Genomic DNA, 14376 nt, shown 5'->3' with positions numbered 1-14376 from the left:
ACCTAGTCCAAAACATCTGGAAAGCACCAAGTTGCGGGAATAGTGGTTTGAACAATGTCATTCATCTCTTTGAGGGAAGCAGGGCTCTCAATTCAATCACATCATATCTTCTTTCCAACAATTTATAGTGTTTGTTTGTTTTCTAGGTATGTCCACAGCTTATTATTTTGTAGGTCAATGCTGCTACCTTCTTTTTAATTATAAAGTGTCCCACTTGCTACCTGAACCACCTCAAGCACCCTGGAAAGGCAGGATATAAAGGTCTTAAATAGGCATTATAAAATGCATTTATGGACACGTGCTTTATCTATGTTCTTTCTTGTTGGTAGGATAACGTCATTTTCGAGAGACTCTCCAAAAATTCCCTGTATTTGGAGCAAACACTGTGTCATCTTGACTATTTTGCCACAGAAGGTAGGCATTTGTTTTTAGCAGGCTGGAAAAATGAGAAATTGGGAGAAACCAAAATGGATAGGTTCCTTAGCAAGAACTGTCTTCCCCTAGTTCGATGGAAGGAAAAAATGTGGTGGACATGTTTTTTTTTTTAAAAAAAATGAGGATGAGGGGTTTGGGCTTGGTTCTTCTGTTAAGGATTCAGATTTGAGCATCAAAATAGTGCCATATATAGTTTCACATGCCATACGTATCGAACATGGGCAGAATTGAGAGAGGAAATACAAGTTGAAGATTGTTCCCGCACCTGCTGAATGTGGTCTGATAGACACATTCTGTCCCATGATCTATAGACAGCCAGAGGGATCTCCTCTGCTTTTGCTGATTGCAAACTGGTGTGACCAGACATAGACTGTGGGACCAAGGAAGTGTGTGCATGCACTAAAGGCAGTTCTGCCACCCATACCATTTTCAGCCGCCTTTAAAAGAACAACACCACTATAATCTGTCTCCAGCCAAAGGAGATGCTGAATTAGGGAATCTACAGAGTCCCAGGCATACAACTCAAGCCAGAGGCAAAACATTCCTTGGGTGAAAATGGAGTGTATCAAGATTGCAATCTTGTTTAAAGAGGTGTGAAACAAAAGATCAATTGGAGTGGAGCAGTACCACAGAAGCAACATTAACTGAGTCTCCTATCTCTCAACTGGTGTTAATACCTTTGTTTAGCAAGTTGGGAGAGTGTTTCTGAAATGAATCATGGGTGGGTGGGGGACAGAACAAAGAAGTTTGAAGGAGAGGTGACAGTGTGGTACCTCTATTGTAAATGTTTAGGAAAACGGAAAATGGACTTGGATCCTACTGCCCGCACTTCTGTTGTGTTCCCTTAAGATACAGTAGCTGCCCCTACAAGTTTGCTATATGAAATCAAATATACCTGTCTCTGATTTCATTGCTAATGGGACATTACTGAGGTAGAGCAAGATGGGGAGTGGACTATGTTCCTTTTATGATACCATGTTGCTGCAAAACGTATTCCTTCCCATGCCTGAAAATCTCTCCCTGCCACACAAACACTTTTTTTCCTGGGAACTCCCACACCCGCAATAATATTGTCCTTCTGTTTTATATGGCATGCTCTCTCCTTCTTCTGGTTCACTTGTGCCAGAAGAGAAATCATTATTTTTATGTATGCTAAATTCTATCAGAAGTCTCATAAAAATAACGCTGTTCATATTCCAAAGGGGCCTGTTCTTCAGATTACTGAGCATGGTTAACCTGTGTCAACATCGGTGCAAATTACATGTGTCCATTAAAAGGAACTACAGAGCATTATGTTATTTGCAGTTGGGCAATTAATGTGAAGCTATTCAACTACCTCATGTCATGTTTCTGTGATGTCACAATTTAATTTTAAAATATATTGTAGTATAGTAAGTAATTTATTTTTAAAATTGAAAGCTGCGTGAAGGTGTTAAAGTTGCCATTCCTTAAAAAATCCTCATTGATATTGTAGGGCGGATTTCTCCTAATACACACATTTTGTATACAACTTTTTAACCATATATCTACATTTTGGTAAAGCAGTGTTTCCTAATAGAATGCATTTTATGGTTATTTTCACTTTTGTCCATTTTATACACCCGATTCTTTGCATTGTTGTATGTATTACATGGCTGGAGGGAGTGCACTGCAAAATTTGGAAGGGTTGCTATTTTTGGCCCACATATTGTTTTGGAAAGTGGGAATTAGGTTGGTTTGCCTTTAAATGCGAACTGAATCAAATTTCTCCCTCTTCCAATACCTGCATTTCCTTTTTAGGTTTGAGGACTCTGTGCATTGCATATGCAGACCTATCGGAAAACTCTTACCGGGATTGGCTGACCATCTATAATGAAGCCAGCACAAACTTGAAGGACAGAACTCAGAAGCTGGAGGAGTGCTATGAGATCATTGAGAAGGTAACTAGGAGACATGGTTTTGAGCTGTTTACAGCCAAATCCTCTCCCACTTGCAAATTTTGCCAATATCAAGTAGACCAGGGGCCACCAAACTTGTTCAGCAGGGGGCCAGTCCACTGTCCCTCAGAACCTGGGGGGGCAGACTATATTTGAGGGGGGGGGAGAACAAATTTCTATGCCCCACGAATCACCCAGAGGTGCATTTTAAATAAAAGGACACATTCTACTCATGTAAAAACACCAGGCAGGCCCCAAAAATTAATTACCCAGAGATGCATTTTAAATAAAAGGACACATTCTACTCATGTAAAAACACCAGGCAGGCCCCCCAAATTATCCAGAGATGCATTTTAATTAAAAGGACACATTTTACTCATGTAAAAACATGCTGATTCCCGGACTGTCCACGGGCCTGATTGAGAAGGCGATCAGGCCGGATCCAGCCCCCAGGCCTTGGTTTGCCTACCCATGAAATAGACTAAACTTTACCAAGCAGTGCATCCATTCCGTTTCACTGGAAGCATTTCAGATGTGTTAATTTCATATCCCTTGAATATTCCCCCCAATGCACCAAAAAATAATAATAAAAATTTAAAAAAAATCATCTATGTGTTTCCTGCAAAAGCAGAGTGTTTCCTTAATGAAATATGAACAAGGATTGTTATCACTTTGTAGAAATACAGCAAGATTTCAACATAATGTTGGCCTGGTTCACAGGTCACGCTAAGCCAACTGTGGCTTAGCATGATTGCACAGGCTCCTGGTGAGGCAATTTCAGCCTCTTTCCTCTCCTATAATGAAAGTTTGCAGCATTTGGGGCATCTTAGTTTAGAGCAGGGTTCTCCTGAACTTGGGTCTCCAGCTGTTTTTGGACTACAATTCCCATCATCTCTAGGTAGCAGGACTAGTGATAGGGATGATGGGAATTGTAGTCCAAAAACAGATGGCAAAAGCAAGCATGGAATATCCATAAATACTGCCTGACTTTGAGATAGACAGTTGGGTAAGTAAAAGTATGGATTCTGTTGTTATGATTTCTCTTCTTTCTCATGATTAAAAAGTCAACCAATTTTCATCACAATTAAGCCCCCTTAATTTTTGCATTCCTGCAGTTGAATGTTTTGTTTAATTTGGATGTCAGTAATTTTTGCATCAAAACTGAAAAAGTCCCCCCCCCCAGCATACATTTTAAAATGTTTTCTCTTCGGTTGTTAACAATTTGTGCAAAATTCATTTGAAATCTCTTAAATTATCTGCTGAGTTGCATGTCTGATTTGGAGCCACATATATAATTCCTGTTTTTGCAAAAAGTGTCACATGCTGATTGAATACATAGATCTGCTGTTTATGAAAACGCACTGCTCTGTTATTTGATCTTTTCTCTTTCCCAAAATTCAAAATATGTGGCCTTTAAACAAAGGGCACTTAAATCTATGATTATGGATTTTGACAAATGTTGTTTACGAAAGACTGGGCACTCAGTTCTAAACAAGGCAGCAAGTCTCATTAAGTTAGACGGAGTTAATTTCTGACACAGGGGCTCATGCTTAGTCTGTCTTATCTGTTTATTTCCCTTAAACTGTTTACATTTCTACAGCAGTCGCCCCAAACCTTCAGGAAAGTTAATAATATACTAGAGCCAGTGCATTTTACAATTGCAAATGATATGTGCCGCTTGATATTAAGAATATTTACTTAGAAGCAAGTTTTACAGAGTTCAGTGGGACTTATTCCCGAGCGATTTCTGGGGGGGTTTCTTATTTCGGAGTATATATACGTCTGAAGGATATATAGAGATAGGAAGATAAATGGATGGTCATTACGTTTGTGCTTCCAAAGTGGGACATGATCAGGTCAATTAACAGTTTTACTTTCGGATGATTGCATCCACTTTGTAGGTATATTTTGAAAGCAGGAAGTATATTTAACGACACGATGCCATACAACCTCTGTTTTCTGAACTTAAGAAATATACCAATTAAGGCTATTAAGAATGTTGCTATGGCAACTGGTGCATGGACCTCTCCACTGGCTATCTTTTAAAGTTTCAATTACAATTAATTGCTTTTGAATCGTTGCCCTCCTTCTGATCAAAGTGCCTGGTCCTTTTCTGCACTCTGAAATGTCCAATTTTCATGCCAGAGGAGCAGTGAAAGTTAACTGCGCCATACATATCTTGTTGAAGGGTGGGTAGCAGAAAGGATAAGGCACAGCTTGCTGTCATTAATTTCTGTTTTTGAGCATGGTCCAAGCTGAGATTGATTCCAGAAGAAGGAGACCTCCCAATTCTTTTCTCCCCTCTTCCATCCCTTTGCAGGATTTACTGCTTCTTGGTGCTACGGCCATTGAGGACCGCCTTCAAGCAGGTGTTCCAGAAACGATATCCACTTTAATAAAAGCAGAAATCAAGATTTGGGTCCTAACAGGAGACAAACAAGAAACAGCTCTGAACATAGGTAACAGCCCTTCAGCTTTTCTACTAAGGTGGCCCTGTGCAACGTGTTGGATCACAGGGCTCTATCCAACATTAGTCATCTGGTGAAGCACACTCATTTCAATTAATGGGCATGACTAACTTATGTGCATTAATTTTATTGGGTCCACTCTGAGTACAACTTGGTTGAATACAACTCACAAGATTTGGTGGCTTGAACAGTGTGGCTCATTCGTTGCACTGCTTTGACCCTTTCATCTAATTCATTAAATGAGTAAGAGATAAGAAGCACAGGCTCCTAATTGTGAAATCTGGGTGCAGGGAGGTAAACAAGGAGGCGGAGCAAAATGAATCTTCTCTATCTTCCGCAAGGGCAGATTTCCTTACTGCCCAGACTAGAGAATGTGCCCATTCTATATAATTTTTTATAGGAATTGGGGAGTATGTGGCCTATTGGTGGTGGTGGGGGGTGTCTGGGTGGTGGTGGGGGCACTAATCTCCTTGCAGAACTTTCCTTTGAGACTGAAACCCTTGTGTGTCATAATGGGGAAGGAATTTGATTTAAAGCAAAAATTCATCCAATTTTCACTTTCCAAAGAAGTGAAACAACCATTCTTCAAAATTTCCACTTTTCTGATTTTTCTGATGTGGTTCTTCAACAAAAGTGCATGTACTAGGGGGAGATGTGTACAAAAATGAATAAATTAGTGAAAACAATGTACAAAAATTCATTATATAGGGAGAAGTTGCTTGGAAAAATGTGTCCATTAGTTAAAACTGCAGACAAAAATGTGTTCATTAGGAGACTAAAATGCCGAATAATTCTTTTCGTGAGGATTTAAGAATAAATAAATCACAAATTTCTGAAACCTAGTTTCCCATTCAGGGAAACTACACCTTTAACTTTTTGTGACTTTCAAGTCAGTACGTATTGTTGGTTGACTGTTAGTTATTTAAGATAGGCTTTTAACAGCAAAGCTCTGGTATTCTGTGATTTCACTTGCATTAAGCTCGGTGGAGTTTTGGACAGCCAGTAATTCTCTCTATTTACATTTAAAATGGACTTCTCCTGCTAAAAGTGGCATTTCAGATGCAGCCTCGATAAATCATATGCACTTTGTTTCTTTACCACAGCACAGAAAAATGTAAATGTATTTTCAGAGGCAGGACAAAACAGATCACAGAGGGCTTCCTGCACTGATCTTAATGCAATGGGAACAGATGATTTACTGAGCAGTCTCTCTCTCTCTCTCTCTCTCTCTCTCTCTCACTCACACACACACACACACACACACAGAGCGAGCAGATATTATGCTGCTCCTATGTCACTGGAATGGCTGCTGTACCCTGTGATCAGTTCAGCCTAGAAGGAGAACACAATGCAGAAACTGGGCAGATGGTGGGGAAAAAGGCAGATACAGTCACACCTTTGGCTACAGACACTTCAGGTTGCGCGTTTTTGGGATACGGATGCGCCAAAACCTGGAAGTACTGGAATGGGTTACTTCCGGGTTTCGGCGCTCACGCATGCGCAGAAGCGCTAAATCGCACTTTGCGCATGTGCAGAAATGCCGAATCACAACCCGCGCACGCACAGATGTGGCACTGTGGGTTGCGGACGCTGTGGGTTGCGAACGTGCATCCTGCACAGATCATGTTCGCAACCCGAGCGTCCACTGTACTCTCTCAGCACCCCTGGAAGCTCCTCCAAAGCCCACCAGTCAGAGACTGTGCTGCAGAAAATGCCTATGGGCTACCCCCCACATGGAGGGAACCAATGAATTCATGATGACGACATCCCCCAGCATTCACCCCTGCATGCAGTATGCAAAGTATTGCCACATTATCTTGCTTAGTCAGCCCAAGTGACAGAGAAACCACAGGAGGGAAGAGAGCTGGTTTCCCCACAGGCATCTGGTTGACCACTATAAGAACAGGATTCTGGACTAGATAGGCCATTGGCCTGATCCAGCGGGCTCTTCTTATTTTCTTATTCTGTGTCGCTAAACATTCTAGTGCAGAATGCTGTGGCCCAGGTGGTGAGTTGTGCTCCTGATCAGACGCACATTATGTCTGTGCTAAGGGATCTTCACTCGCTGCCTATTAGCCACTGGATTAGTTTTAAGATCCTGCTACTTATGTATAAAGCCCTAAACAACTCTGGGCCTGGTTAACTGAAAGACTGTCCTCTCCTCCACTGCCCTGCGAGGGCATCAAGATCAGCAAATGGAAACTCATTTAGTTTTGCCACAGTCTGGTGATTATCAGCTTGTGGTAACATTGGAGAGAATGCTATTCCTGCTGAAATATAAGAGGCGGCATCAACATTGGCATTCCGCCAGCTCTTGAAGATGCACCTGTTTAGACAAGCAGTCCCCTAGTCTCCACTGATGAGTGGAGAGTTCAGTCCTGCTTGGTGCTGCTTTGCCAGTGCATTCCTCTGCAAGCTGACATTGACAGGTGGCTGGGACCACCTATCAGTCACCACGTGTGATTATGACATCAGATAATTGACAGTTGTGTGGCCCTGCCCACCTGTCAAAACTGGCCAGTGAGGGGAGAGAGAAAGATCTGGGGTGGGGGAGTTCATCACCCTTGTATTATAGGTTGATATAAAATCTCATTGGCTCCTTATATCACCTGACCACTTCACATGACCTGGTGGCTGTTTGTCTGCATTCATGACATCCAGTGGCTGGCAGGCCAGTGGTTCCCTCATCTGTTGAGCTACCATAGTGACACAGGATATAATGCACTTGTATTTTGTTGCACACATCCCCAAGATCTAAAGCATCTTACATATGACCATTCAACTCAATGCAGGGTCTCTAAGTGGGCTCTCCATGGGTACATGTCTTTAGAGAATTTGAAAGCACACCCTCATCTGAATTCACTTGCATGACTGTTGGATCCTGCTAATCACTGAGGAATCCAGTATAACTTTTTGATGTTGTTCAGCACTCAGCTCCCCGGCTCCAGTTGTCAAATGGTGTCTTGCTGAATCTAAAAGGTTCAGCAAGCAGAAGCTTGGAAATTGCTGTGAAGTGTCGCAGCTGTTGTTCCAATCAAAAACCAGCAGAAAATCCCTTTGAATTAGTTATACTAAATTTGTAACCGTTTAGGGCTGCAGTCATTCCCTGAGGACAGGCTATGCCTGACTTGGAGAGTAATGGCTGAAGCTGTAAGATATCCCTCTTTATTTTTCAGTGAAATTTTAAAATAAAATGGAGCTTTGCATGCTGCAGCATTATTACTATTACTATTATTATTACTACTATTACTATTACTAAATAACATTCAGGAATTTAAAAATAGCTTGTAGGACTTCTCTTCTTTTTTTAGTAGATACTTAAGGAATCTCACTTTACTCTTCTCCATAGATGTAAAAGTCTTAACAACTCGCAATCATTTCCCCCCCAAGTTTTACTCTAAAGATTTATAAGAACATGCTCAGTTTAATTTGTTACTATTTTTTCTTTAGTGAGAACATTCTTTGTGGAATAGCAATAAAACTCCATGCGCAACTTTTATACGAGGCAATTCATTTTATGCAAAATATTTTTAAAGTACTTTGCTCCCCTTTTCTCTGAACATTGGGTAATGTTACAGAGTTTGCTTAGTTTAGCATGAGGGAGCACTCAAGACTTAGAGTTTCATAATATGTGCTTTATTTACAAATGGTCAAGTTGGCCACAAATGAAAGAAAACTATTTCAAGGTAGTAGACTCTACCTGTCCCAGGCACAACTTAGTTAGCTCTCAAAAATCGGATCCTCTTCTCTTGGCTTACTCTAGCTAGAAACAGTGGCTGACTTTGTGTGCAACACTAAACCATGGCTTGGGTATGTGCAAAAGCAGGGTAAAGGTAAAGGTACCCCTGCCCGTACGGGCCAGTCTTGCCAGACTCTGGGGTTGTGCGCCCATCTCACTTAAGAGGCCAGGGGCCAGCGCTGTCCGGAGACACTTCCGGGTCACGTGGCCAGCGTGACATCGCTGCTCTGGCGAGCCAGAGCCGCACACGGAAACGCCGTTTACCTTCCCGCTGGTAAGCGGTCCCTATTTATCTACTTGCACCCGGAGGTGCTTTCGAACTGCTAGGTTGGCAGGCGCTGGGACCGAGCAGCGGGAGCGCACCCCGCCGCAGGGATTCGAACCGCCGACCTTTCAATCGGCAAGTCCTAGGCGCTGAGGCTTTAACCCACAGCGCCACCTGCGTCCCTCGCAAAAGCAGGGAGGAGTCACTAAAAGCAGGACACTGACAGTTTAGTTTCCATTTCCATGAAACTTGGCTTGTAGTTAACATACAAACCAGGGTTCATAGCTTAAAAACAAAACAAAACTCTAGTTAATGTAGCAAGCCAACTTCATAACTTATGGTTTGAAGTTGTGCTTGTTTTGAGACTGCATTTTATACCATGTTCATATGTTAAGGACATGCCAGGTTTTTTGGGGGTGGGGTGGGGAATGAAACTTAAATGCTAAGGTCCTCATTCTAGCTTCCCATACAAGCTACACTTGTTGAAAGCTTCTCATATGCAAATCTACACCCTGTTGTATCAAGAAAATCGCTATAAGTTTTAAAAAGTATTCAATAGGGCTTGAGCACTGCAGTCCTCTGCATGTTTACTTAAGCCCTGCTTTGTTGAATAGGTCTTACTTCCTTAAAAGAGTGCATTGCAGATTTAACTTTGTATTAATTACCGTATTTTTCTGTGTATAAGACTAGGGTTTGTTTTACAAAAAAAATAGGTTTAAAATTGGGGCTCGTCTTATACACGGGTAGTGCTGAGGGGTGTTTATAAAATGGCACAGTCATTAAAATACACAACTCATAACAACTGATTCAGGTAGGTAGCTGTGTTGGTCTGATGTAATCGAAATACTATATATATATAGTCATACATCGGGTTGAGCGCTTTCGGGTTGCGCTCCACGGCAACACGGAAGTAATGGAGCGCGTTACTTCCGGGTTTCGCTGCTTGTGCATGCGCAGATGCTGAAAATGACGTCACACACATGCGCGGAAGCGGCAAAATGCAACCCGCAGACGCGCCATTGCGTCTTGCGTTCTATTCAGGATGTGAACGGGGCTCCGGAACAGATCCCGTTCATATCCCGAGGTACCACTGTGTGTGTGTGTGTGTGTGTGTGTGTGTGTGTGTGTGTATATATATATATATATATATATATATCCAGTAGCACCTTAGAGACCAACTAAGTTTGTTCTTGGTATGAGCTTTCGTGTGCATGCACAGTGTGTTGTTCTATAAATGCAGTTTATTCCAGCTGGGAAAGACACTCAGAAAGACACCTTCTGCATGCAAAGCAGGTTCTCTCCCCTTCCCCACTTTTTCATCATGGGGGTTTTACCAGTTGGTGGTGTTGAAGAGTCTTAGCCAGAACCTGTTGAATATAGCAGAGCATACGCAGACTGTCCAGAAGCAGTCAGTTGCAGGCAGGCAGGATGAAGCAGGAACAAGACCCTGCTACTAGTAACTTGGTTACTTATAGGTTATTATTTACAGCCGAATCACAAGTTACTATATACAGGATACAGACATGGATCTTAACACTCTCACTGAACGAACTCTCAAACCACACACTGACCAACAACTAACCAAAAAGGAAGGTCATGAGTCATCATGCCTATGTGGTAACCTCAACCAATAGCAGAGTTGTATCCAAGGTCCCATATCTCTAGGCAGAATAACGCCCTCTGCTCAGTCTTCTTGGCCTCTGGCCAACTCCTTAATTGCTTCTGTGGGAAGCTGCATCAGATAGCACGTAGTCAAAAATCCCAACAGGTGGAAACCGCGGGGGCAGGGTGTGTGGGTTTTACTGACTGGGGCTTCCCAAAAACATCTGATTGGCCTCTGTGGGAGCAGAATGGTGGCCTGATCCAGCAGGTGGCTCTTCTTATGTTCTTACGGTTTTCCTTCTGATGTTGAACTTGTTTGTTGTGACGGTGAAGAAGAAAGTGACACTGACGCCCCTCTGTGTCTGGTTTGTTATTTGTTTCCCCAGGATATTCCTGCAGGCTCGTGTCCCAGAGTATGACCCTCATCCTTGTGAATGAAGATTCTCTGGACGTAAGTAAAACTTGCTGAAGTTCAGCAGGCCACTCGCTCGATCAGTTACTTACTTCTCCAGGTGTTGTGAGGTCTGCACCACGTTCTAGTTAAAGATGAGGAATTTTCTGGTTAAGGCTATGGAATTTTACCAAAAGATTGACATGGTTTTGGATAGCGTTGTGTCAGAATGGACTTGCTAGTCTCTGTGTCCTATCACTCAGATTTGGGAAGTAGATAGATAAATTTTATTCGCGTTAGCCAATGGCCATAGCAACATAAGACAAGCAATATATACAAATAAAATATATACAAATAAAAAAAGACAGCAATGGGTAAAAAGGGCAATCAAATGAGCAAGATTATCGTTCATATAGTGGCCCTTAATCTCACTGCACCCTCGATAAACCTAGCAACCTTTGCTGTTGTCTGATCATTTTGATCTGATAAAAGAAAGAACAATGTGGGGATTTGTGAAGTTCCATTGCGTTCTTTTATGGTAATCTTTTATTTGCTTGTTACGTGTCTCTGCCACTTTTTAAGGAGCTGAAAGTGCAGGGTAGTGGCCTTGGGAAGGAGCTTGAGGAAGAGAAAGATGTTTGGGAGGAGGGATCCTCATTCCAGGCTGTCTGCCTGAAGATCTACTGTTTACACACACACACACACACACACACACACACACATGCGCATATATATATATATATATATATATATATATATATAATTTTAAAAAGTAAAATTGAGTAAGATGCTTGGTTGCCCTGTGATTAAATTCTGGTTGTTTGCCCATGGCCTATTCTTGCTCATGCAATCAACTTTTCTGAATATGGGGGGGGGGGGTAAGGGAGTGGGGAAGCTTTGATTTATTTTATTCATGATTTGTGGTTTGTGAAATTAGTCAAGTTTCTCTGCCTCCATTTCCACCCCCCATTTTCAGTCCTCTTTTCTTTTCCAACCTCACAAACCCAAGCTACTTACCAGCTTAACAACTTGTTATATATCAAGTAACACATTAATGCTGATATCATGTGTTCTGCACAGAAGAGACAAATGGGGGAGGGATTCCTCCTCCTCCTCCTCCATCCTTTCTATAAACTGTGCCATGATTTTAATATGCAAAGACAGTGGCCTGGAAAAAAAAAGAAGTGGCAGGATAAATACCTGAGGGGGGGCGGCAGGAAACGGGTTTTAAGGCTCAGCATTTCTGCAAACTGGGCTCTTGTCCTGAGGGAGACAGCTAGGCTGTTCTTGTAACATCTGGGGCCGAGCGTAGTTATCTTAATCACCAGCCAGGCTGAGCAGAGATCCATTATTAGAGAGAGTAGTGGGACTAAGGAAAGGAGGCTAATTAGGAAAATTGGGAGAGAGAATACATTTGGGGGTCAACTTCGCTGTCAGTTTTTATTGCTTGAAGATTTCTAGTTTTTCCTTAATCATACAGAGACTCGGAGGCATCAGGTTAATGAGTAAGTTGCACAACTGTATCCAGTAATCAGATGAAATGCGAGCAGTGTGGTTAAATGGATGGAAGCCTCTTCTCTCTCTCTCTCTCTCTCTCTCTCTCTCCAGTTCTGTTGGAAGAACAAATGCAGGCTTTCAGAGTGTTAATTAGATAGTCAATAATGTGTACGGCAAGTCAGCAGTGCAAATGTGAAATTAAATATACAACTTTCCACATTAAAAAAAAGAAAGAATCCTTTCCACTCTTGAAATCATTGTCTAAAATTGCAGGCAAAAGCAGGGTGATTGAATTCCAGCTGCTGGCTAATTGGGCCTCTAAGTTTAAGTATACAGTGAACTGGGTAATTTGAGTATTATTGAGTTACCATTTTATTTCACGAAGCAAAATAAATGGATTTTTTAGCTGTGAGCTATGGGTGGATATATACGTGTGTGTGGAAGCAAGTATTTGCATATCTTATTCAGCTGCTGCCATTCTTATTTTTGTTCTAAAGTGTTTGGTATGATTCTATTGCAAGATGGCAGTATAAGCTTCAGCATCAGCAAGCCATTGAATCAGTTTATGTTGATAAATGGGGAAAGGGGACATAGTGCCTAGGCCTAAGTTAGACCAAAAAGCCAATTGCAGTTCAAAAGTTTGTTCTCATTCATTCATTCTCTCTCTCTCTCTCTCTCTCTCTCTCTCTCTCTCTCTCTCTCTCTCTTCTTAAAAAAATGGGGGGGGGAGGTTTTCCATAGTGGGCAGTCACTGCAAAACTGAATAAAGGGGAAATAAACACAGAGACAAAGGCATTGCTATGATTCATCTTCCAACTTTGTTTGCTTTAGCTTGGATTTGTTGATCAAATATAGCCAAAAAATTAAAAATATTTCTACCCAGTAGCATTACTCGCCTAATGCCATATATGTTTATTCCTGAATGAAACAGAACCAGGAGGAATATCACTTCCAGCCTTTGCTGGAAGCTGAATTACTAAACCAATCGTGGAAAATAAATAGAAATGAATAGCTGGCATTGTATAAATTCCATTAGAGATCTAAGCGCCCACGCTTCTGTGAGAAATCTGATATGCCAGGACAGGTTAATTTATGGCGATGTCTGAGAAAATAAACACTGACCTTATTTCTTTCCTGTGCTGAAGAAATGCATGTGATCTTTATATCCGTGAAGGCTTGCCCTTACTCGATTAATTGGGGCTTTTGTACAGGTTAGTTTCACTTTGTGAGAGAGGAGCGACTATGCTGGAATATCTGGGGAAGCTGTCTCTTCCTCTAGCTGGAAAGAAGTGGGTGGCTGTAATACAACTTTAGGCTCCGATGGAAGCTGTTGTGGATGTGAAGAAAGGGAGGACCGATACAGTGCTCTCCCAAGACTGTGTTACGTCATGTGGCGCAGGACCCAGTAGGTGGACTTGTGGGACATCGTGAAAGGGAGGTGGAGCGTGTGATTGGATCTGCAGTCTTGTCACACCTGTACCCAAAGCAATGTCGAAGCAGCAGCACAGGTCACTGCCTTCGTGCCAGTCATAGACTTAGAATCTGTGCTGGCACTTACATGATGGCACCAGTTGTATGGTTGTATTAGTGCTAGGGTCCTACCACCCTATCAATGATCTACAGCAGGGGTCAGCAAGGTTTGCCTTGCCTGGGTCAGTTCACTCCAGTGGAGATCCCTCCGTGGGCTGGATCACACGTGCCCCCACAAATGCCAGCATCTGCGCAAATGCGATTTCTGGCACCGTGAAAATGAGTCCCTGCACTGCGCTGTGCCAGTTTAGCGCAGCACGTGGGGACTCACTGAGCAGGCGACTCGGTTCGGGGGTGGCTCATGGGCCAGTTAAACGACCCCCGTGGGCTGCTTATGGCCCATGGGCCTTAGGTTGCCGACCCCTGATCTACAGCAAGGATAGGGGACCTGTGGCCCTCCAAATTGTTCTTGGCCTGCATTCTCAATCATCCCGGACCATTGGCCATGTAGACTGGAACAGATGGGACTTGTAAGTCCAGCAACATCTGGAGGGCCTTAGGTCCCCCATCCCTATCTACAGCATTTACACAGA

The 14376-nt window shown here is 42.5% G+C and overlaps 1 protein-coding gene across 10 annotated transcripts in view; it reads left to right on the top strand.

The window, feature by feature from the left end:
- ATP8A2 (ATPase phospholipid transporting 8A2) overlaps positions 1–14376 on the top strand; it is a 338417-nt gene that overhangs the window by 104814 nt on the left and 219227 nt on the right. For all 10 annotated transcript variants that reach the window (XM_079973395.1, XM_079973390.1, XM_079973394.1 and 7 more), the window contains 4 exons: positions 330–414; positions 2215–2354; positions 4672–4810; positions 10812–10876. In XM_079973395.1, coding sequence (XP_079829521.1) covers positions 330–414; positions 2215–2354; positions 4672–4810; positions 10812–10876 — 429 coding nt within the window. The remainder of the gene's footprint in view (positions 1–329; positions 415–2214; positions 2355–4671; positions 4811–10811; positions 10877–14376) is intronic.

Source organism: Podarcis cretensis (assembly GCF_951804945.1).
Source record: "Podarcis cretensis genome assembly, chromosome: 4".
NCBI lineage: Eukaryota > Metazoa > Chordata > Lepidosauria > Squamata > Lacertidae > Podarcis > Podarcis cretensis.
The sequence above is the reverse complement of the archived record's forward strand: the minus strand, read 5'-3'. Positions and strand labels throughout refer to the sequence as shown.